At 45.8% G+C, this 26207-nt stretch overlaps 1 protein-coding gene across 15 annotated transcripts in view; it reads right to left on the bottom strand.

The window, feature by feature from the left end:
* SPO11 (SPO11 initiator of meiotic double strand breaks) overlaps positions 1 to 26207 on the bottom strand; it is a 749185-nt gene that overhangs the window by 376981 nt on the left and 345997 nt on the right. For all 15 annotated transcript variants that reach the window (XM_078651981.1, XM_078651989.1, XM_078651977.1 and 12 more), the window contains one exon: positions 1959 to 2045. In XM_078651981.1, coding sequence (XP_078508107.1) covers positions 1959 to 2045 — 87 coding nt within the window. The remainder of the gene's footprint in view (positions 1 to 1958; positions 2046 to 26207) is intronic.

Below are 26207 nucleotides of genomic sequence, written 5' to 3' on the forward strand. Positions count from 1 at the left end.
GTAGTCGAACACCACCCAGGGGGTCAAGCCACCGCCTCACTGCACCTGTCCTCCAGCCTCGTGGTCTCTACCACTAGAGGAACACCACTTCCTTCTTCCTCCAGTCACCAGATGCGTCACAGCTGGCACCCAAGCTCTCCGTCGGGGACCTATGGGGCCCGTTTTCAGGCACCACAGTTCTCCCTCCAGCTCCGCAGGAGTCTGCCAGGGGACCACGGCCTCTCCGCAACTTCAGATTGCCAGGACACAATGGGACACGAGGGCCGAAAGGCAGCAAAGTACACCTCCGGGGAAGATGGGGAATCCATACTACCGAATCCACCCCAGTTTGAAGGCTCAGAGCGCCGGATGTTTACAGATAACGCGGGGGCTGGTGGCGGACCTCAGAACTTTGCAGCCGCCATCTTCTGTTTCGGAATTTTGAAATCAATGATGCTGTTTTGATAATCAGGTTAGGGTATTATAGGTAGATGCATAATGTCAGGTAGCAGACACTACAACATTGTGCATTGCTACATTGCCATTTTTTAATTGTACATGGGCTGCCCCAGATTGGTTTCTCTGCTATCAAGATGACCTGCTGTAGGAAGTATTGTACAATCTTATTGCCTAGGCCTAGGGCACCCAATATTGCCTCGTCCAACGCCCTTTCTGAGTCTAAATGTCTCAAGAACCTACCCACAAAATTAAGAACATCAGTTGATTTCTATTTTTTCCGCAGCGCTAGAGAGGCACTACATAAGTGTATCAGAGATGGCCATGCTACAAATGATGCACACATACATGCAAGTGCAGTAATGCTGTACAAACCTTTGAATTAACAACTCTAGAGTCCGTTTGTGGTCTAGTTTCCGGGTGACAAGCAGTGGCCTACCTAAGGGTGCCATGGCTGACTTGATACCCACTAAGACCTGAATGGGAAAGAGCTACGATGCAACAGTAGCAGAAAACAAACACAAATATTCTAACAAAACTTTTTTTCGTACTTGCGTCAAATTCTAAACTTTTGTCCCAATGAACATTCAGACTCCAGTTAATATTGTAATGTAAATGTCTCTGTTCGGTCGGAAAAATCGTGCTTTTATGGTGTACATGGGTATAAAAAAGGAAGGCCACATTGTGATGCACTAATCTACAGGCCGTAAAATCGGATTAGTCTGATTCATCAACAACCTTTGTCTTCCTGGAGTTTAAGAATCATAATAGTATTTACCTATTAAGTGAATCAAATACAACAGGAAACTAACCCACAGGTGATGAGACAGAGAGACATGCACCGGGCAGAACCACGGCTATATTCCATGCCAAGCATGCCAGGCACTCATGGCATGAATAGGCCAAACAATGTTTGCTTGCCACTGTGTCCATTGTAATCCAATAGGCCGCTTATATTTCCCCATGAAAAACTGAGCAAAATGGGTGTTGTTAGCGTTTTATAAGCTTTACTGTCCATGGTTTATGCATGGTCACACAAGGATTGCCAATTTTTAACCTTGTTATTAAACTTGTACGACCATGTTGCAGTACCACCAGCACTGCTACTAATCATGCATCTGGTAGCACTAATGCTACACTTGCGTCTCCCAGACCGTAGTAATGTGGACAAGGTAAGCCAACACAAGTGATAATAAACACCCTAACAGTGCAGGATTTCGGTAGACTCCTTTAGTCCTATTGCCGACAGTATATGTATATGTCAACTGACAGTATACCAGGTAAATAGGTTTATGGGCACTGCCAGAAATGTAAACATTGAGAGTAAGATACAGAATATCAACTGTTTTAAGTACACGTGTCCCTTTTAATTTCTTTCAGTGACTGTAAAATGTCGAAGTGTTCTAAAAAGTTAAATGCTGGTGTGTGGAACACAATGTATTAGTGCACTCAGCTTCACATCTCAATAGGGAGCACATTTCTACACAGTATAGGAGAAGGATTACATTATTAAGACAGCTTACCGTTGAATAACAGCTACAATTTATTTTAGTACCATCTTCCTCGGAATAACATAAATCTCCCGCGATGCAACCTTTGGAGGTAGACAACTGGTGGAAAAAATAAAAGTTGCAGTGATGAAGAAAACAAAGTGTAAATGGAAAGCTGGGAGAAGTATTTGAGATAAGTATTTTGTAGATTAGTCAGTAACATACTTCTTCTGACTGTATTAGTCTTTTAATTCAATTCATATTTACACGTACTCATGTTCTTCATGAAACTCCCTCAACAGGCAACGCCCAATCAATCTGCTCCATGATTAGATGCTGTTGGCTACTGGGCAGAGCAAAAGTAATTTTCCCGTAATTGACCATATTTTGTCTGCTTTGCAAAATTACAAACATCTTTGGCAATTTAATGAGAAGCAAAGCTGTAATACATGGAGAAGAACGAGTAATACCACTCATCTCCAATTCAATGATCGGTAAGGCATTGTTCTATTAACAGATATGCATTAACGACCAGCAAAAACTATGTTTCCACTGGTTAATCCTTGAATCACTGATATCAAAATATGATGGACTACTCAAATTTTAGGTAAATTGTTATTTTTGTGAGATATCATATTTGCTAGGTCCACCCAGATATTTTTTGTTAGGACAATGTATAGAGATCACGCTTTCCAGGTTAGTGAGATAAAACCAGGATTATTCTGACTGTACACCACTGTGTAAACTACTCCAGGGCTGTTCCAGGTGTCACTATTGGAGCATAGCCTTTCGAGCCAGCAGTGGAATGATGCCATGGCACAACATTCCATCCATGAACCATAATATATTATCTGTTTTTACAGTAAACAAAATAAGTAAACTAACAGAAGGATACAAAATAGCAAAACATCACTAAAAATATAAACAACTATAATAAATAAACTAAACAGCAAAACACAGTAGAAACACAATGATACAATTATACATCTCTATCAAAAACACAGTAGAAACACAATGATACAATTATACATATCTATCACATACTAGCATCACAAACAAACCTTCAAGTAACACAGTAAGTATAAAATCATGCATCATAAAAAAATAATATACTCATCTCAATCTCATAGGCACAAATCTTTTGCAGGTCGATCTCCTTAACTCCACCCCTGATAACTCAGAAGACCCTTGAAAGAATCGTTGACTGTGGCATCGCCCCTAAGAATCATCATCTTGACCAATCTTTTCATCTGTTTGAGCTCAGCCTCTGAGAACATTTCGCCTGGTACTTTTGACAATCTTACCAACATCCCACCATGTCACCCTTCCACAAATATAGAACTTCCTTTCAATCTTAACTGGAGCACCATATTTGGCATCTCCTTTCTTTACAAAACCAGGTTTTGGTTCTCAAACACTCTTTGACATAAGGTATTCTGATCATCAATTTTAATCACTTTGTGCTTAATAGACCCAAGAAACCAAGATGTATACAGCACAGAGACAGGAGGATGCTCCCTTAATAAGCTGAATGGGGACTGCTGTGTGACAGAGTGTGGTGTCGCAGGTTAAAACCACAACATAGACTTGAAAGCTTCTTCCACATTTTAGTTGTTGTTTCTGGCCCACTTAATGCAATAACCCACAACCCTGTTCATCCTCTCTACCAGCTCATTGGTCTGCGGATGATAAAGAAAACTTTTCAAATGTATGACCCTGAAACTTTCAAAATGTCTTCCATTCCAGCATTTATGAATTGTACTCCATTGTCAGAGATAAGATGTTCAGGAAACCTTTGTGTAGAAAGACATCCTTCAGCAACGACATAGTATTATTTGGAGAAGGTGTGGAAAAAACATATTTATGGTCATTTTCTGTAATAATCCATTCATTCATTCATTCAGTCCCATTAGGACTAACGATAATGCAAATTATAAGACAGAAAACTAAATGGACCATCCATGTCAAATCCCAATTTATCCCATGGTCTGTCAGGATATTGAAGAGGCTGCAAAGCTGGCAACACCAATTTAAGGCCTTTTTTAGATTTACTGCACACAACACATTCTTTGACTTCAAATTCAATACCCTTGTCCGTTGAAGGCCACCAACAGTAAGCTTTGCCTCATTTTGTTTGCCATTGTAGCCCCCAAATGCTCCTCATGAGATATTTTAACCAATGTTTGATGCAATGCCATTTGGGGAACACACTTGTCACCTCCCAACACAACACCACCCTCAATGGAGAGTTTCTGAGCAATTTTGCAGTAAGGTTGAATCTCTGGGAGTATACACCTCTCCTTTGGCTATCCATTAATAATATAATCCTTGACCTTATTCAACACAGCATCCACTTCACTTGCTTGTTTCCACTCCCTTTCTGAAGATGCCTCATACTCATGCATATCCATTGCAGCTACAAAACACCTCTCAACGTCTTCCTCAGGATCTGTCAATTCTTGATCATTCACTGGCAAACTGGACAACATATGTGCAGTTACATTATCTTTAACAGGAAAGTGTACAATCAAAAATGTATATTGTAAAAGCTTGGAGTTAAGATGAGCTTTACGGGGAGTATAATACTTGACTCTCTCACCAATCAGGTTGTTTGCAAGAGACTTATGGTCTGTTTGGAGGCAAAATCTCCTACCCCGTACATATGACCTACATTTTTCTATGGCCCAATAGCAGGCCAAGAATTCTTTCTCAATTACAGAGCAACTGAGCTCTAGTTTGTGAAGCTCTCTTGATGCATAACTTATAGTGACAGACTCACACCCCTTATCTTGAGTGAGTACAGCTCCCAGACCATACTTGCTCACATCAACTGTAATGGTACATGGGAACTCTGGATTATAAGAATGTATAGGTCTTGCCCCTGTCATTTAATCTTCACCCATACTTAAAGTCTCTTGACAACAGTCATCCCACTCAAACTGGACATTCCTCTTTAACATATTTGTAAGTCTTTTTATTTTAGACACATACCCCAAAATGAATCTGGCTTAGAACTCACATTGCCCAATAAATGAGCATAACTCACATTTTGATCTCGGATGGTGGACAATCAACAGCCGCTTTTACCAGTCCAGGTCTCAGGTAAATACCCTCATCTGAAATAATGTCACCCAAAAACTCAACTATCTCCTTCCAAAACACATTTTTCCTTTATACCTTCATCTGAAAAAATCTGGAGAAGCTTACTTAAAACTGAGTCATGATTTTCCAACCTTTTCGCAAAACTCAATACATCATCCTGGAAAACTGTGACTTCCTTGATGTTGTCCAACAGCTGATGCATGATACGTTGGAAAACTGACACAGCCAATGCCAGCCCAAACAGCATGTGACAGATTTGAAATGTGCCAGAAGGAGAAATAAAAACAGTGTCAAGTAAATTTTCGGAAACCACTCAGATTCACCCAGCATTCCCAACAAATCACTAATCTTCTGCAAAGGGTGGGAATCAACCAATATCTCTCTAATTAGGACTCCTCAAGTCCTGAATACCTGAATATCTCTATTGTGCTTTCTATCTACCACTAAAGGAGACAACCATGAACTCAACCCTATGGGTTGAATAACATCAGAACTTTGTAACCTACTCAACTCTTTGTCCAAATCACCTCTTAAACTAAATGGATTGGATCTAATCTTGTGTTTAACAGGTATAGCTTCCTGTTTTACTTTAATCTTGTGTTTAAAACCTGAAATGCGTCCCAATTTTTTAGTGAAGACCTCAGGGAACTCTTATTCAATAAAATGTGACAGATACACATCCTTTACAACTAACACAGGCTCACTTGTGCCTGGTCTGGGCATCAAAAGGAAGAACCCCTGATGATACCATCCTAAAATATTTAGACCCTTCTTAGCTACCTATCCTTTTCCAAATATTTTTCTGCCTCTGAACTCCAATTTATCCTCAAGAAATCCTTCTAACTCTATCTTTCTACCCTCATAGGATACCGGTGACCTACCCGGAGGATTCAACTTAATGCCTCCCTATAGTTTGTGGTACAAGTTCTAAGTGTATATCAACAAAGGGAGAGGTAGGGAGTATCAAGTGACACTCTTAATCCCCAGGTATATTCAATAAACAAGAAAAGAGTGTCTTATGGTATCGATAAGTTCACACAAAGGAGCAATGGATAAGGGGAACGGCCTAACTCAGGACGTTTTAGGAAAGCCCTCACTCACCACCTGGTGATGACATGCTTCATCATCGGGCCCCACTAAAGAGGCTGAGTGCCTCTTTAGTGTGCTTCAACGCCAGATCTACTGCGGAGCAGGATTTTGTGAGTAGAGGGTGTGCGGTGAGAAATAAACAATTAGTTGTGATTAAAAATGTCTGTAGTGTATCAAAAATGATTTATTAAGTGATCACTTAGGACATATTGTTAAAATATTGTGTGGGAAAACAGTCCACAATTAATTGTGTGGTTATTTCCATTAATTTGTCAGTCAACATGTTTCTGCCTCTGAAACGGTGTAAAATTACCAGGCATTCATCAGGACTCTTAAAGGTGTACTAAACCCTGGTGGTATGGACACGCTAAGGCCCACCCTTACCTAGGGACGTGAAAGTTAAAAGAGAAAAGTGAAAAAGTGAAAACATTTTAGGAAGAAAAACTGTCTCCCTAAAAACTCCTGGTTTAGGAGGCTTCCTGCATTAGGGTTTCTACACCTGTAAAGAAGAAAAAGACATAGACGTACATAGAGGACAAGACAAACGATTAATGGATGTTCTTGAACACAATGGTTGGTCTATGGTGCTCCATTCGTCGTGATAGGACAGTGTGTGGCGCTATAGCAGTATGTTTATCACCACCTCTGTCCTTTGGATAAATAAGCACTATTCGCTAGGGGGTGCAAAAGTGCTAGAAGTGACAGAATTGGTGATAATGGGTAGTGGTTAAAAAGGAAGAAAATCTTCCTAGAAGCGATCAATATGCTAGAAAGGTCAAACGATCGCTAAAACGTAAAATTAAAATAGTCTCACTTTTGTGGTGTAACAGGGGTACACCATGGGTCACAGGAGGGGGGTGGTAGCGTAATTGGCACACCCTTGGTAAAAGGAATAAACATACCAAGCATCAGAAAAGGTAGCGGTACTTAGCTTCGTGATATGCTGCCAAACTCGTATTTGCCGTAGTTTGCTCGATTACTTACGCCCTCGACGCTAGGCACCCTCAGTATACCTGCATAACCCTTAGACTGGACCCCGACGATCAAGAGCGGGGCCCGATGGACAGTTTATCAGTGTGAGGCAGCGAGGCATCGCTCGCTTCCGGGAGGCGGGGCCCGTCTTCATGGAGGGGCGGTGCCCGGTATTGCAGCCAATCAGTAGCTGTTTCGTCATAATGACGAGGGGAGTCACGTGTGCTGATGGGAGTTTAGGGCGGTTACCAAGGTAACCGTTCGTGGAATGGTAACTTTATTGATTTAAGGATGATAAACACACTGACAATGGATCGTCTGTGGTGAAGCAGACGTCGTGTCAGATTAATGATGTCAAATTAGAGGCTACAAGTAATGTGGCCGGTACTTATAATTCACAGAGGGGAAATAAGACTGGGCAGAACATCAAAAAATCTTGAAAGCCAACGTGATCAGGACCAGGAGCGATTGTACACACTCACGAGAGGAATTATAAACATTCAATGATCAATTCGATGTAGATGGTAGGAAGCAGGCGCTGTAAATTGATTTGTGGCGCAATAAGTGACAAACTTTAATGAGGGTTTTGGATGTAAAATAGTGGCCTGAGTAAGCCAGAGATATTCTGATAGGGCAGTGATCACAGAGTATATGATTTGAGTGAGTTTCTAGTGACAACCAAAATGTTTACTTGATCACAGAATTCCAAGGAATATCATCATTTAATCCGGTTAGATGGGTCCCCAATCTGTAGACCCACCTCTGCTCTTTCTCGAAGAGGCGATTGCTGATGTTATTGCCGGTATGTAGCTGTTCAATCACAGTCCACTGCATGTCGTTGGTTGTGTGGTTTTTTTCGAGGAAATGTCTGCTCATTTTAGTTGTTATTTTCTTGCATCTAATATTGGATCTGTGCTCGCAGATCCTCTGCTTTACTTTCCTGCTGGTCAAACCCACGTAGCGTAGATCACACGGACACGTTATCATGTATATGACATTTTGAGAGTTACAGTTGGTATGGTCTCTCTGTGTCCACACTTTTCCTGTTTCGAGTGTTAGGGTTTTGGTATGCGTTGTCAGATGACAAACGCTACAGTTGGAGCAAGGAAAGTGACCCGTCACCCTTGGCAAACCCCAAAGAGATTCCGCTGACCTGTGTAACAACATATAGCACCCTCTCTAACACTATAAAAAAGTCCATTAATAAAAACTGGAAGATCCTTACCAGTATCAAAAAAACTTGGGAGAAACCCCTGTTTTCCTTCAGGAAGGGACGCAGTCTTAAGGATGCATTGGTCCACACCCGACCCCAAATAACTGCTCCAGTAGCAGTAAGATCCGTGACAGATACTTGGGGTTTTCCAAGGGTGATGGGTCACTTTCCTTGCTCCAACTGTAGCGTTTGTCATCTGACAACGCATACCAAAACCCTAACACTCGAAACAGGAAAAGTGTGGACACAGAGAGACCATACCAACTGTAACTCTCAAAATGTCATATACATGATAACATGTCCGTGTGATCTACGCTACGTGGGTTTGACCAGCAGGAAAGTACAGCAGAGGATCTGCGAGCACAGATCCAATATTAGATGCAATAAAATAACAACTAAAATGAGCAGACATTTCCTCGAAAAAAAACACACCACCAAAGACATGCAGTGGACTGTGATTGAACAGCTACATACCGGCAATAACATCAGCAATCGCCTCTTTGAGAAAGAGCAGAGGTGGGTCTACAGATTGGGGACCCATCTAACCGGATTAAATGATGACATTCCTTGGAATTCTGTGATCAAGTAAACATTTTGGTTGTCACTAGAAACTCACTCAAATCATATACTCTGTGATCACTGCCCTATCAGAATATCTCTGGCTTACTCAGGCCACTATTTTACATCCCAAACCCTCATTAAAGTTTGTCACTTATTGCGCCACAAATCAATTTACAGCGCCTGCTTCCTACCATCTACATCGAATTGATCATTGAATGTTTATAATTCCTCTCGTGAGTGTGTACAATCGCTCCTGGTCCTGATCACGTTGGCTTTCAAGATTTTTCGATGTTCTGCCCAGTCTTATTTCCCCTCTGTGAGTTATAAGTACCGGCCACATTACTTGTAGCCTCTAATTTGACATCATTAATCTGACACGATGTCTGCTTAACCACAGACGATCCATTGTCAGTGTGTTTATCTTCCTTAAATCAATAAAGTTACCATTCCACGAACGGTTACCTTGGTAACCGCCCTAGACTCCCATCAGCACACGTGACTCCCCTCGTCATTATGACGTAACAGCTACTGATTGGCTGCAATACCGGGCACCGCCCCTACACGAAGGCGGGCCAAGCCTCCCGGAAGCGAGCGATGCCTCGCTGCCTCACACTGATAAACTGTCCATCGGGCCCCGCTCTTGATCGTCGGGGTCCAGTCTGAGGGTTATGCAGGTATACTGAGGGTGCCTAGCGTCGAGGGCGTAAGTAATCGAGCAAACTACGGCAAATACGAGTGTGGCAGCATATCACGGAGCTAAGTACCGCTACCTTTTCTGATGCTTTGTATGTTTATTCCTTTTACCAAGGGTGTGCCAATTACGCTACCACCCCCCTCCTGTGACCCATGGTGTACCCCTGTTACACCACAAAAGTGAGACTATTTTAATTTTACGTTTTTAGCGTTCGTTTGACCTTTCTAGCACATTGATCGCTTCTAGGAAGATTTTCTTCCTTTTTAACCACTACCCATTTTCACCAATTCTTTCACTTCTAGCACTTTTGCACCCCCTAGCGAATAGTGCTTATTTATCCAAGGGACAGAGGTGGTGATAAACATACTGCTATAGCGCCACACACTGTCCTATCACGACGAATGGAGCACCATAGACCAACCATTGTGTTCAAGAACATCCATTAATTGTTTGTCTTGTCCTCTATGTACGTCTATGTCTTTTTCTTCTTTACAGGTTCAGAAACCCTATTGCAGGAAGCCTCCTAAACCAGGAGTTTTTAGGGAGACAGTTTTTCTTCCTAAAATTTTTGCACTTTTTCACTTTTCTCTTTTAACTGTCACGTCCCTAGGTAAGGGTGGGCCCTAGCGTGTCCATACCACCAGGGTTTAGTACACCTTTAAGAGTCCTGATGAATGCCTGGTAATTTTACACCGTTTCAGAGGCAGAAACATGTTGACTGACAAATTAATGGAAATAACCACACAATTAATTGTGGACTGTTTTCCCACACAATATTTTAACAATATGTCCTAAGTGATCACTTAATAAATCATTTTTGATACACTACAGACATTTTTAATCACAACTAATTGTTTATTTCTCACTGCACACCCTCTACTCGCAAAATCCTGCTCCGCAGTAGATCTGGTGTTGAAGCACACTAAAGAGGCACTCGGCCTCTTTAGTGGGGCCCGATGATGAAGCATGTCATCACCAGGTGGTGAGTGAGGGCTTTTCTAAAACGTCCTGAGTTAGGCCGTTCCCCTTATCCATTGCTCCTTTGTGTGATCTTATCGATACCATAAGACACTCTTTTTTTGTTTATTGGACAAGTTCTAAGTGATCATTGTGATTCTTCCCACAGAATCAAACAATAAGTGTAACATTTTGTCTCCCACTCACGCCTCTAAATATGGGTCAATACAGTCCTCTGGATCACAACCTTTCAATTCGTCTTCCTTTACCACAAGAATCATATCTTCAATCTTCTTCACAATCAGCTCATCACCCCCACACTGGAATACCTCTTCTACCACACTAGTCACCTTCGGACTTCCTGTCATATTGCTCTAGCAATTCCTGGGATGATTAAAAATGCGGTAGAGTCCGTGTACGATTGATGCGACAATCGACAGGAGATGAGCTTCAATCTTTGAAACAGGCTTGTATTGAGAGCCACTTCTTCCCTCACCAGCTGGTATGAGATGACGTGGCTGGCTGAGGTTCCCAGAGTTATGATGTCCAACATTGGTGCAGTGACCGAGTGGTGAGCCCTGACGAATCTGCCATAAGGTATAAAAGGCAGTGAAACATGTCGGTTGCAGGTATTGGTATGCAAAACTAAGCTACCAGCCTTTTTAGTTCACCAGTACACACCAGATTTAGGAATAAAGTTGTGCCATTGGTGTGCCTGTTGATTTTAATCACTTATTGTGTCACATCAGGGAGCGATTGTTTGAGCTCCAAATTTGCACCTGTCTCACTTTTAACACGTATGGTTTGTTTTGGACACTCTATTTTTTCTTTCTTTTTCTGAAAAGGAATGACAACCGATGATGAGAAAGGGGCTATAAATCGGTAACATCTGCCAATTGCCCCGAGGGTTGTTCGCCCGTGAGGTGTCATCCTTTTTCGCCACACATTTTTGCATTCTTTCACTTATATATCGAGTGTGGGTGGATGTACTGTTTCAGTGGAGCAGACATCAGTTTATTCATAAAGGATTTGTCGAGTTGAATTCTGTCCGGAATCTCCCCTTTTACATGCAAACAATGGTTTGATTTGGACGGTTTAGACATAGATATAGCATACCAGGCTACATATTGAGGGGAAACTGGATTCAGATATTGTACTGTTCCAGGCTATAGAAGTCTTTATATTTATCAGAGGAGTGCTAGCCAACGTCCAGGGTACAGGGGTTTCTTGATATTGATATTGCTCTAGCAGACAGTAGCAAAATGACACACCTTTGAGCATTTGCCCCATGTTACCATTCTTGCAGGACAACCTCTTCCTTATCTACGATGTGGGTTATTCCTACACCTAAAACAGATGTTGGTCCTTGTTAGACCCGGCTTCCTGGGCACCAGGGCACTCAGGGGTAACTGCGCTCCAATCGCATCAACTAAAGTGTTCCCTCACTGATGTCCTGGGGCCTCAGTACTAAGGGACCCAAAACTGGATAACCAAGTACTCCTCTCCAGCACTTGACTCTCTCAGGGTAGCGATACAGAGCAGTCCAAGGCTTACTCAAGGAGGTGAGGTGGGGTTAGACATTCAGAATACAGTGTAAACCGTACCACCAGCTGATAACCTCAATGTCCAGTCAGTGCTTTACTTTTTATAAAAGAAAAGTACTTTAATACACATAAGATAATTATTCTACACATAAAACTAGGATAAACAGTGAAAACCAGAAGTCTCTACAACCCTCTGGGACAGAGTTCTGACCCCAAACAGTATTATAGCGCCTAGACGCCAAGCACTATAAAAACACCGTTAACATGAAAACACACAGTAAGCATTGCATATTACAGATCATGTTACACAGGGCTGTTCTCATTCACTAGAGCCTTGATACCAAACTTTGTATTGAAAGGATATAGTTTCAGCATATGATGTGAAGTCAAATGTTCATGATCAGCCCCATAACCCCCCACCCAAAGCAACAGAAGTGCCCTCCCATTGTGAGTGAGGACACCGCTCTAGTGGTGTCAGGGATCTGATCAAAGGTGCCGGATGTCTTGGCACAGTTTACTGGAGTCCCACTAGTCCAGTAGCCACTGGCTAGCTGCAGGAGGGTAGTGGCTGGGCAGAGTGCCAGTTCACCCTGATACCCTCAGAGTTCACAAAAAGAAAGGTGGGGGCCTGCTTCACTGGCCTCTATTCCCAGTTACTGCTTGTACAGGCTCCCACAGCTCAAGGGAGGAGCCTAGAGGGGATTTGATCTCACCTTCAAAGACTAGAATCAAGCATCCTCCTCTCTCTGGCTCTCGTCATGTGCTGCAAGCGTCTTTCCACCAGCCTCTGTGATGTGCTGTAAGCTTCCTTTCCACACTGGGTGATGTGCCGCAAGCTTCCTTTCCACACTGGGCAGCTGTCTGTAATTTCCTTGGTCCAAAGCGAACGCTCCTCCAAGCCTCACAAAAACAGCTGGTCCTTAAAGACCGCAGTGAACAGAGTCTTATCTTCTGCCTTCACACTGCGGGGTCGCGGCTGGTTAACGTCCGAGGGCTTTGGTGTGGCCACTCGTCAGTCATAGACCAGTCTTTGAACCACAGCTGACCACTCAGGCTAGACTTTTATCACCTCTGATTGATAGGCTCATCCAATCAGAGGGGCTGCCGCTTTTTGCATTCTGAATACACCTCCAATCACAGACCATTCACCGCGTGTTCAATGCATGGGTAAAGCATGTAGCAGGTCCTGTTCTGGTATCAGGCTGTGCAACCCTCTAGAGAGGAATTTTAATTAACTCCAGCCCAGGAGGCCCTGACCAGTGGGGGAGGGTCCTCTCCACACAGTTAGTGCAGCTAAACCCAGATAAGAGCTGAGTGTCTCCCCCAGCCCACCAGGCCTTTCCAGGGAAATAGGGAGGGGGACGGGGAGCTGGGATGTCCCGCAGGACAGCTCGCATTCCTCACACTGGCTCAAATCCCCATTCTTCCCCCATGTACACCCACGGGCTCTCAAACACACATCAGTCAGACAAAGGCAACAGGCCCACAGGCATGGCAAACTGCACAGACTTGGTCAGGAGGGTGCCTAGGGACTCACCCCTCCTGACTATAGATTTATTGCTGCCACCACTGGCAGTCTACCACAGCCATAATAGAGAGGGCAGTAGCCACTCTCTGAAAAATAGGGGTGCACTAGGCATGCCCCCTCGACCTCAGAGCCAAGCTCTAGGGTCTCAATCCATGTAAACAGGGAGACCCTCAGTGGACATGTATGATTGTCATGCTCACTGAGGTAGGGATCTAGAAACTATACAGTAGCTTTTGAGTGACTTGCCTGGAGATTAGCATAAGGCAGGGGAAGCACTCTCTCCAGAGACATGCAGGAGGCTTCCCGTCCCAACATATGCCCTCCCCAGATCAGAATGGCCGGTACTTACTTTCCAGTGGGAGAAGACCGATCGTCTGATTGGATAAACCGGCGGGAAAGTCCATCTGCATTACCGTGTTGTAAGCCTGCTTTATGTTCCAGTGTAAAATCTAGTCCCTGCAGGGATATGGACCACCTGAGCAACTTTGGATTCTCCCCTTTCATTGCCATAAGCCACTTGAGGGGCTTGTGATCTGTCTGAACCACAAACTTTGCACCAAACAAGTAAGGCCTGAATCTTCGAAGGGCCCACACTATGGCAAAGCATTCTTTTTCAACTGCAGACCAGTTCTGCTCCCTGGGGAGTAGTCGGCGGCTGATAAAGGCCACCGGATGCTCCCTTCCCATTTCATTGAGCTGGGCAAGAACTGCCCCAACTCCCTTGTCTGAAGTATCTGTCTGCACAATGAAGGTCTGACTGTGATCAGGGGCCTTCAATACAGGTGCATTGCATAGTGCAGCCTTCAATCTATCAAATGCCTTCTGACACTCTTTAGTCCAGATCACCTTCCTGGGCTGCTTCTTAGCAGGCAGGGTGTCCCCTGTGTCTGTGTCAAGCGCACAGACAGGCGTCAGCCCAGGGGTAAGTAAAAAGAGACGGGACAATCTCCCCAGCAGCTCTTTACACTCCACCTGCTGTTCAGGTGTCAGTTCAGAGGCAAGCTTAACTCCCTCAAATGAACCATCCTTCTCATCACCTTGCAATAAGTCAGGGAGGGACTCACTCTCCTCTTCTAACTTTTCAGCCATTGCAAGTAAAGAAACCGTGTCATTCCTGGGAAGACACACCACCCTCTCTAAGTGTACCTCCAAGACTGGTAGGGGAACCAAGGGTGCCTTCATCGGGTCACCAGACATGCTGCTGGCCTGACAGACCAGACAGGTATGGCAAAACCTCTCCACATCCTGACCTACTCCTGGCCCGTAAAACAGAGGTGCTAACCTGTCCTTTGTCTTTTTAATGCCCAAGTGCCCAGCTAGGGGTACTTCATGGGCTAGATGCAGCAGGAAATTCCTGTGCACCTGGGGAACCACCAACCTTTTGCTGGATCCTGCCTCTGGGTCAGGAGGCTCACTGTAAAGAAGTCCATCTTCCCACGCCACCTTGTGCTTTCCGACTACTCCAGTGGAGACCTGCTCCTGAGCAGTCGTCCGCAGGCCAACAAGTGTAGAACACTCAGCCTGTGCCTTACAAAACTCCTCACGGGATGATCCTCCTGCCACAAGCAGCTCCTGCAGCTCTGGCAGGGACCCGGACTCCAACACCTTATCCGCCTCTGGATGCACACCTTCCTCTCCAACAGGAGCAGGAGGTGCAGACACCAGGACAGGTGCCTTCTCAGAATCTGCCCTTAGTTCTTGTTCTGGCCTGTTCCCCTCTAGTGTCTCTTCCACTAGAGCGGTCCCCACTTCACTAGGAAGCAGTTTTTCAGTCTGTGCCCTAGTGAGCACAGCTGATGAAATCCAGGCCATATAGGCCTCAGGGCCTGGTACTAACCCGGGTTCAACAAGATCATTCCCCAGAAAGCACCCAGCACCCTGCTTCTCTCGCACCCCGACATTGACCATGGCCTTCCTGCCATTCACCCCTACCTGCACTCTAGCAAGAGGGTACTCCATGTCATCACCACTGGCTACAAGTCCATACCCCTTGGAACCAGGAATGATCTCTTCGGGTTTGAGATATTTGCGTTCAACCATAGTCCTGTGGGCACCAGTATCCCTCATGGCAGGAACCTTCCTTCCATTGATACTTGCCACATTCATATACCCCGTTGAGTTAGGGTGAATATGCTTAAGGGCTTCTGGGTCAAGTTCCCAGATGTCCCTGGTGACTAAGTTAAACTCACTTGGGCCTCCCTTCATGTCTGCCCCCACTGAAAGCACACTTGCTATCACGGGTGCCACTGGCACCACGTCCTTCACTGGGCAGTCTGGCTTTAAGTGTCCCTCTCGGTGGCACTTATAGCATTTAATCACCGTGGGAGTGAAAGGACCCTTACCTCTTTTCCCCTCCTGGTACTGACTAGAGGCCCCATTCCCCTTAGACTCTTGTCCGGACTAAGAGCCTTGGGAACTGTTCTGGCCCTTCCCCTCTGGTTTAGGGCCAGCCTTCTGGGAGTTCTTCTCCCCCTTGGGCTTGGAAAGGGGTTGCCCCTGCCCACTGTTCACTCTGTTGGCAAGCCACTTATCTGCCATCACTGCAAGTTTCTCAGGATCCCTCTCAGGAAGGTCAGACAAATACTGTCTGAGTGGGACTGAGCACTCCTCCCGGAGACGCTCTGCAATCATCACCTGATTTAGGGACTGGTAATCATTTGCTTCCATCCCTCTCACCCACTCATTCCAGTCTCTCACTATGTCATGGACCCAATTCTCAAAAGGAACCCCCCTGCCTTCTTGTTCTCACGGAACCTCTGCAAGTACTGGGCTGGTTTCAACCCAAACCGCCTAATCAAAGCATCCTTCATGCACTCATATGTCAGACTGTCTTTCTCAGGCATCCTTTCAATCACTTCAGTCCCTTCCCGAGGGAGGCGACTCAGTAAAGTCGCTGCTTTGGACTGACCATTAATTCCTTGAGCCTTACATGCTAGATGAAAGGCACGCATCCAACTGAGAATACCAGTGCCAGGGACATACATGTGTATCAATTCTTTTGGTACCTTGGTGGTATTTTCCTTTCCCTGGGACTTTGAAGTGGATGCACCATCCACAGAGCTAAGCCCTCTATCAGCTGCTAACTTGAGCTTCTCTTTCTCAAGGGCTATCCGCTCTTTCTCCAATTCATTATCCTTCTCTTTCTCCTGTCTCTCCCTTTCTTTCTCCCGCATCGCCCTTTCCCTCTCCTTCTCCTTCCAAGCCCACTCCTCCTGTCTGACCCTTCGCTGCTCCTCTTCTGCCTGGCGGGCCATCCTTAGCTTCTCCCTTTCAAACTCCCTTGCTTTCTCCTCTGCTAAATCCTTAGCTTCCTGGAGTTTCAGCTGAAGTTTAAGGGTCTCTGCTAGCTCAGTCCCTCCTAAGGAGGCGAATCCTGGGACAGGGGAAAAGGTAGCCCTGGAGATAGGGGGAGGTGAAAGTCTAGGGGCAGGTCTAGGGGAATACCTAGGGGAAAGCATGGGGGAAAGCCTTGGGGAATGCCTTGGGGCTGGTACAGGAGAAGCCTGCACTGACTGACTTGGAAGCTTGTGGTATCAGTGCTCTCCAACTCTTGCACAACAGTGACCTCTTGCTCATAGCATTTTGTCATGTGGCTAATCAAGTGCCCCGTCCTTAGACCTTGGGACCTTCCACCTCCTTTCAGCACACATTTGCTTTAATTGCTCCACAGTCAAGTTCTGCAATTCCAGTTCCTCTCCAATGTTATCTGCCATTTTACATATAGCTTATGGATATCTGCTGGACTTATCAACTGGCCTCAGTGTCCACTGAGTCTGAATTCTAGTGATCCGTCACCGCTTGCCACCAATGTTAGACCCGGCTTCCTGGGCACCAGGGCACTCAGGGGTAACTGAGCTCCAATCGCATCAACTGGAGTGTTCCCTCACTGATGTCCTGGGGCCTCAGTACTAAGGGACCCAAAACTGGATAACCAAGTACTCCTCTCCAGCACTTGACTCTCTCAGGGTAGCGAGACAGAGCAGTCCAAGGCTTACTCAAGGAGGTGAGGTGGGGTTAGACATTCAGAATACAGTGTAAACCGTACCACCAGCTGATAACCTCAATGTCCAGTCAGTGCTTTACTTTTTATAAAAGAAAAGTACTTTAATACACACAAGATAATTATTCTACACATAAAACTAGGATAAACAGTGAAAACCAGAAGTCTCTACAACCCTCTGGGACAGAGTTTTGACCCCAAACAGTATTATAGCGCCTAGACGCCAAGCACTATAAAAACACAGTTAACATGAAAACACACAGTAAGCATTGCATATTACAGATCATGTTACACAGGGCTGTTCTCATTCACTAGAGCCTTGATACCAAACTTTGTATTGAAAGGATATAGTTTCAGCATATGATGTGAAGTCAAATGTTCATGATCAGCCCCATAACCCCCCACCCAAAGCAACAGAAGTGCCCTTCCATTGTGAGTGAGGACACCGCTCTAGTGGTGTCAGGGATCTGATCAAAGGTGCCGGATGTCTTGGCACAGTTTACTGGAGTCCCACTAGTCCAGTAGCCACTGGCTAGCTGCAGGAGGGTAGTGGCTGGGCAGAGTGCCAGTTCACCCTGATACCCTCAGAGTTCACAAAAAGAAAGGTGGGGGCCTGCTTCACTGGCCTCTATTCCCAGTTACTGCTTGTACAGGCTCCCACAGCGCAAGGGAGGAGCCTAGAGGGGATTTGATCTCACCTTCAAAGACTAGAATCAAGCATCCTCCTCTCTCTGGCTCTCGTCATGTGCTGCAAGCGTCTTTCCACCAGCCTCTGTGATGTGCTGTAAGCTTCCTTTCCACACTGGGTGATGTGCCGCAAGCTTCCTTTCCACACTGGGCAGCTGTCTGTAATTTCCGTGGTCCAAAGCGAACGCTCCTCCAAGCCTCACAAAAACAGCTGGTCCTTAAAGACCGCAGTGAACAGAGTCTTATCTTCTGCCTTCACACAGCGGGGTCGCGGCTGGTTAACGTCCGAGGGCTTTGGTGTGGCCGCTCGTCAGTCATAGACCAGTCTTTGAACCACAGCTGACCACTCAGGCCAGACTTTTATCACCTCTGATTGATAGGCTCATCCAATCAGAGGGTCTGCCGCTTTTTGCATTCTAAATACACCTCCAATCACAGACCATTCACCGCGTGTTCAATGCATGGGTAAAGCATGTAGCAGGTCCTGTTCTGGTATCAGGCTGTGCAACCCTCTGGAGAGGAATTTTAATTAACTCCAGCCCAGGAGGCCCTGACCAGTGTGGGAGGGTCCTCTCCACACAGTTAGTGCAGCTAAACCCAGATAAGAGCTGAGTGTCTCCCCCAGCCCACCAGGCCTTTTTCAAGGCTATAGGGAGGGAGACGGGGGACCTGGGATGTCCAGCAGGACAGCTAGCATTCCTCACACTGGCTCAAATCCCCATTCTTCCCCTGATCACCCACGGGCTCTCAAACACACATCAGTCAGACAAAGGCAACAGGCCCACAGGCATGGCAAACTGCAGACTTGGTCAGGAGGGTGCCTAGGGACGCACCCCTCCTGACTATAGATTTATTGCTGCCACCACTGTCAGTCTACCACAGTCATAACAGAGAGGGCAGTAGCCACTCCCCGAAAAATAGGGGTGCATTAGGCATGCCCCCTCGACCTCAGAGCCAAGCTCTAGGGTCTCAATCCATGTAAACAGGGAGACCCTCAGTGGACATGTATGATTGTCTTGCTCACTGAGGTAGGGATCTAGAAACTATACAGTAGCTTTTGAGTGACTTGCCTGGAGATTAGCATAAGGCAGGGGAAGCACTCTCTCCAGAGACATGCAGGAGACTTCCCGTCCCAACAGTCCTCCTATAAAAACTCTTCTCAAGTGTCTTAACATCTTTCTTATTTTGCTGACCCCCACAAATTGCACTGACAGTTTCTTTTACTACAGCCTGGGCATTTAACTCCTTATTAAAAATCTGAGCGAATTATAAACTCCTTTCTTCTCTAATCACCTCCTGTAACGTAGGAAATAAGTAACTTTTGCTGGATTTGCTTATCAGAAACAATTGCCAAAAACTGATCCCTATTCAGTTGATCAGTGAATTCTGCAAACTAACACTTTGCACACATTTTCCTTAACACACTGATGTACCTGTCTACATTCTCTAATGGAGACTGTGTTTTCTTTAAGAAATTATGTCATAACACGATTAAGCTAGGTTGAATATCAAACCTTTCCTTCAATTTTTCTACTACTTCCTGATATCAAGATCTTCTCTACCCATAGAAGCACACTTCTCTCCCTTCAAAACCGAAGGAATGTAATAGGAGATATTTCTTTCTGTCAGCCCTAAAGCAAGATGCACTAATAGCCCACAGATTTGCCTGGAAGGCAAGAAAGCAATGATTCCATGGTGTGGGTGAACTATCAGGCAATTCCAAAAACGGTGGTGGAGGATTGACTGAGTGCATGCTAATAGCAAAAATACATATGTGTTACAGATGTATATTGGCAAAATCAAATATACCCACTAAACAAATGGATGTGTATCTCACCACCATGTCATTCGTCCTGTGCACTTAACAAAGAACTTGCCTGCTGTGCATCTAAACTATGTAAATGTGCCTTAATGTGTTAAAAAATAATAAGTATCAGCACACAAATTACACTATCATTAAATGTCACGTCAGCTGTGCACATCAGTGAAAGAGAAGAATTAATTATGCTACACGTGCATCAAAACACCACAGTGCTGAAAATCTGGTTTAATGTGTTTTCCAAACTAATAAGTAAATGCACATAACTGTCACCAACATACAATGCCACAACCAGCTGTGCACGTCAGCGAAAGAAACTATGCCAAATGTGCTCCACATGTTATGCGCATCACCTATTCACCACACATAACAATTGATACGCTGTATTAGGTGTGCCTATAAATTAGATTGCCAAACTGTTCTCAATGCCAAAATATCTCGTCCCAAAATAGCGGTTGAAACTGGACACTAATCAGCTTGTGAGGAGACCCCAGAGAACACGCCCCTTGGGATAGAAAGAGGCCACCGTTAACTTTTAGTAGGTGAGTGCTTCACAGTGTGTTTGTAATTTGCCATTCAAATAAAATTGCCGGCGTGACATACTCAACAAAGACACGCTGATATTCAAAAAAAGTGTGTGAGTCACAGCGTCAGCTTTTGTTGGAGCCCACAATGTAGAAATAAAGTTGTGCGCATCACGGTGACAGTGTAGAGCCAACACACTCTAGCTTCGAGGAGAACTTGGCTTAGTCTGAGTGCGTCTGAGTGCGTAGACATTACAGAAACCACCACTGTGTAAACCTCTCCATGGCTGTTCCAACTGTCACTATTGGAATGCAGCCTTTCAAGGACCAGCAGTGGCATGATGTCATGGCTCAACATTCCATGTCATGAGCCATAACACAATTCTCCCCTAGAGTATAGTCACAAGGGCCATGGGGATTCTGAGCAGGTTGGTTGGGCCACGTGAGCATTGCCCATCATCCCTACCTTGCAGGACTGCATTACTGGCACGTCATCAAGCATGATGATGCATTGGTCAAGTCAGTACATTACAGTTACAAGTTTCAAAAGGCGCGAGGCATGGCTTCCGGTACAACCTTATGGAAGGAGAAAACATGGAAATGACAACTGCCTCCTGAGGGTGTTTTTGGGGAGGTAAGATAGTTTTGAAAGTTACTGACCAGTAAACCTAGGCCTTTACTCCAATCAATCAATCAATCAGGCCATTTTGTATAGCGCACTACTCACCCGGGAGGGTCTCAAGGCGCTTGGGGGGAGGGGTATGCTACTGCTCGAACAGCCAGGTCTTGAGTTGTTTCCTGAAGGCGAGATGGTACTGGGTCAGCCGAAGGTGGATGGGGAGGGAGTTCCAAGTCTTGGCAGCCAGGTAAGAGAAGGATCTTCCTCCGGTGGTGGCTCTTCGGATGCGTGGTACGGCTGTGAGGGCGAGGCTGGTGGACCGTAGCTGGCGGGTGGGCGTGTAGAAGGTCAGGCGGTCGTTGAGGTACTTGGGGCCCAGGTCGTGGAGAGACTTGTGTGCGTGGGTGAGGAGCCGGAAAGTGATCCTCTTGTCGACGGGGAGCCAGTGCAGGTTCCTCAGGTGGCTGGAGATGTGGCTGCGTCGGGGGACATCCAGGATGAGTCGGGCGGAGGCGTTCTGGATGCGCTGGAGTCTTTTCTGTAGCTTGGCTGTGGTTCCGGCGTAGAGGGCGTTTCCGTAGTCCAGTCGGCTGGTGACGAGTGCCTGGGTGACAGTCTTCCTGGTCTCGGTCGGGATCCAGCGGAAGATCTTGCGAAGCATACGCAAGGTGTTGAAGCACGATGAGGAGACGGCGTTGACTTGTCTGGTCATCGAGAGGGAGGGGTCCAGGATGAAGCCCAGGTTGCGTGCGTGGTTGGTTGGCTTGGGTGCGGTGCCCAGGGCTGGGGGCCACCAGGAGTCATCCCAGGCGGAGGGCGAAGATCCCAGGATGAGGACTTCCGTCTTGTCCGAGTTCAGTTTCAGACGGCTGTCCTTCATCCACTCGGCGACGTCTTTCATCCCTTCGTGTAGGCAGGTTCTGGCGGTGTCGGGGTCTCTGATGAGGGAGAGGATCAGCTGGGTGTCGTCGGCGTAAGAGATGATGTTGAGGTTGTGCTGGCGTGCGATGGCTGCGAGAGGTTTCATGTAGATGTTGAAGAGGGTGGGGCTGAGTGAAGATCCTTGCGGGACGCCGCAGATGACTTCGGTGGCCTCGGAGCGAAACGGGGGGAGGCGGACGCTTTGTGTTCTTCCGGCGAGGAACGAGATGATCCACTCCAGTGCCTTCTCTTGGATACCGATGTTGTTGAGGCGCTGGACTAGGGTGCGGTGGCAGACAGTGTCGAACGCAGCGGAGAGGTCCAGGAGGATGAGGGCCACTGTTTCTCCTTTGTCGAGCAGGGTCCGGATGTCGTCGGTGGCTGCGATGAGGGCGGTCTCGGTGCTGTGGTTGGCTCTGAATCCGGACTGCGAGGGGTCGAGGGATCCGTTCGTCTCGAGGAAGGCGGTCAGCTGTCTGTTGACGATCTTCTCGATGACTTTAGCAGGAAAAGGGAGGAGCGAGATGGGGCGGAAGTTCTTGAGGTCGGTGGGGTCCGCTGTAGGTTTCTTCAGGAGGGCGCTGAGCTCGGCGTGCTTCCAGCTCTCCGGGAAGGTGGCGGTGTTGAATGAGGTGTTGATGATGTTCCGGAGTTGGGGTGCGATGGTGGAGTCGGCCTTGTTGAAGACGTGGTGTGGGCAGGGGTCGGTCGGTGATCCGGAGTCGATGGTGTTCATCGTGCGGGCTGTGTCTTCGGTGGTCACCGTGGTCCAGGTGCGGAGGGTGGCGGTGAGGGGCGTTGGTTCGACGGTTGGGTGCGTGGGTGGTGCGCCGAAGCTGTTGTGGATGTCGGCGATCTTGCGGTGGAAGAACGAGGCGAGGGAGTCGCAGAGGTCTTGTGACGGAGTGATGTCGTTGGTGCCGGTGCTGGGGTTGGAGAACTCCTTGACGAGGGTGAAGAGCTCTTTGCTGTCGTGGGCGTTGTTGTCCAGTCGTTCCTTCAGGGATTTCTTCTTGGTGGTGCGGATGAGTTGGTGGTGCTTGCAGGTCGCGTGTTTGAGGGCGGTCATGTTGTCGGTGGTCCGGTCGAGGCGCCAGGCTTTCTCGAGGGTGCGGCAGGCCTTCTTGGAGTCCTTGAGTTCCACAATCTTTTGATAGCAGTTCGTATGTTTTCCATATCCCTTTCCTGCAATTCATTGCGTTCATTTGGCAACTGAAGAAGCCCATATTCGACATTCATCACATTGCACTGAATTCTGCAGTCCCATGACTGACCTTTATGAAAAGGGCTCCAGGCAGTTCATGGTGGTTCAGCGGCCAGGGCGCTTGACTCTGGAACCTGAGGGCTCACGGTTCGATCCCCGGGGCCGGTGGCAGATCAGCCCAGCACCATGTGACTCTGGACAATAGCTCGCTTAATCTTCCCGAGGGCCCCCAGCGCCTTGACACCTTCGGGTAATTGTTTGCGCTTTACAAATACTGGACATTTACATGGTATACCTTCTCCAGGTGGTCAGGAGAGCAGAGATGCCAGAGTGAATGAGAAGGCAAAGTTGCCCAGTCGTGTGCTGACAGCAGCATCCATCAACACAATGTCCAATGACATTTGGAATGGTGATTTTTCTTCTGATCATTCATAGGCTCTGATAAGCTCTTGGCACTGCTATCAACATTGCTCTCAACACAGCTCTTGGCAGAGATGTAGCATTGTGCCTGCTCCCTAAAGCTCCAGACTTATCAGAGTGCCATTAAAAGAATTGGCAAACTAAGAAGTGTAGAAGGGTCTTTCCAATAACGGTCACTAGAAAGATAATCTTTCCAGTGGATTAGAAATTAAAGCCTGCATCGAAGTTTCAGAAAATCACCAATTGCTTGAAGCTCTTATTGTGATGGCCCTTGTGCAATAACTGATGTTCAAACAGAAGCTGATGATTAGAATGGAAAACATTTGGATTAAGTTGGGAGGAATGAAACTCAGCATAATTCTTCTAAGAGCAAAGCAACTACAACCAAAAGGCCATTGGACTGATCTGATTAGTTATCACAGAGACCATAGACTAAATGATCAAGGACCAAAGAATGTCGGTCATAATTTAACTGTCAATGTATGGAAAGGAAGGAAACAAGAAGGTAGTCAGACTTTCTCTTCAGGAGCAAAAGAAACATATTTTGAGCTTGATTTATCAGCATGTTTCTTATTTTTGAAATGAGAACAGCATAAGCTTTCGGAAACAAGCTTCTGGATTCAAATAATGAACAGCTGCTGAAACCAAAGGATCAATGTGAGGGAATGAGCAGACCTTTAGTCTGTTCTTTTCTGGACCTCATATTAAATAAAGCAAGATCTGGATGGTCATTCCCTGATGGCAGCCTGGCATTGCTAAGAAAAACTAGGAAAAGACGAGTAAGGCGGCAAATAGAAAAAAGAAGAATGCCAATCGTCAAGTCGTTATGCGCAGGAAGGCATCTAAGAACAAAAAAGCATATAGCATAAAACAGTTCTCAAAAAGCATAAGAAACAACAAAACACAGAAAGAACTAGTAGTCAAAAACAGCACACAGAGCACAAGGTGAAACGGGATTGCAGTGAAATGGGCAATAACCACGACGAAGACGTGGTATCCCTGACAATTGCAAGGCAAGGAGGTACTGATTAGTTATACAATCAACAAACAATTATTTAAGGGTTCAGAGGGAAGTATTTAAAGACCCGGGCACAGTTATAACCCCCCAATACAGGTACTAAGAAACAACAAATAACTGTGGGTCTAGTGATACATTCAGAACATGCTGTATATAGCTGGCTATGTGTCTGCTGTTACTGATTAAGTAAAGGACAGAATGGACAGTCAACCACTGTGAAAAATGTCCATCAGTTACTCATTTTCGGGCTCCCAGTACATCATTTGGTCTACTCCACAGTAGTATGTCCACCACTCTATCCCCGTAGATATATATCGGAGAAGTATAGTGGTGGATGGATGTCTGGTAGGTTTTTTTGTAAATATTTGTGAGTAACGGAAAGCAGTGCATAAAAAATAAGTGCAAAGGGGAAAATATAAGTATAAGATTAGATAGTGCATACAAACATTACTTTATTCTAAGGTCATGCACCTCCAATGTTAAAAACAACAATAGTGCAAAAAAGTCAGATGATTCAAACAAATAACTTCTGACTGGGCTATCTGGTCGACATGTTTCTGCGGGTAAAGGTCATAGATTGAACCAACCGCTTCCTCAGGACCCATAAACTTAATTGCTACTGCAAAACGTGATAATGTGTAAAAACAAACAGGACATTTGTGAACAGAAAAAAGTGTCACCTGTACACTTCCATTTTCCTCCTTAATTTGTAAGGGGAATTGCCTCACCTCACCTGGCAAACAGCTCAGGAAAATGAAGCCCCGCTCTCTCCGTCGGTACTTCAAACAGTCAGCCGAACTGATTAGTTATATACATAGCCTTCGGAGCTATCACTCTTGTCTTTAGTAGCTTATGCCTAGATGCTACCTTCCCTAGTCCTGTGAAAGCAGGAAAGGAAAACACCAATATCTCGGGTAAGAAAAACGCCCGAAACCACAACCATGTCTCCTGAGACATTTGTCAGAGCCAGAGTGGGCTGCTCTGAGTCAGGAACCAGGTGAGCGGGTTGACGGGTAGGAGTGGGAACCCGCTTGGCTCACAAAAGTGGGAAGCGCTGCACAACTCAGGGAGCACTTGTCTCTGCAGACCCTGCTTTACCAAAGATGTAACATTATTTTGAGTTTAATAACAGTAGCAACGTCAGTATTTCTGGTGTTAGTGTTATGTTTGCCTATTTAACTCTACATCATAACCTCAACGAAGATTTTCATCAAGTTTCAATGCCTTACACAAAACTCTCCAAGACGTTTAAAATTTTGAGTACTTTCACAAAAAATGATAGTGTAAGGAAATCCATCAAGATGTAAAATATGAACCAAAAACATTAAACATTTCTTCAGCCATTGGTAACTTGGGCAGATGAGAAAACTGGGATACCTCTGAAAAAAGTATCTATAACAACCATTATCA

This window comes from Lissotriton helveticus, chromosome 7, assembly GCF_964261635.1.
Source record: "Lissotriton helveticus chromosome 7, aLisHel1.1, whole genome shotgun sequence".
NCBI lineage: Eukaryota > Metazoa > Chordata > Amphibia > Caudata > Salamandridae > Lissotriton > Lissotriton helveticus.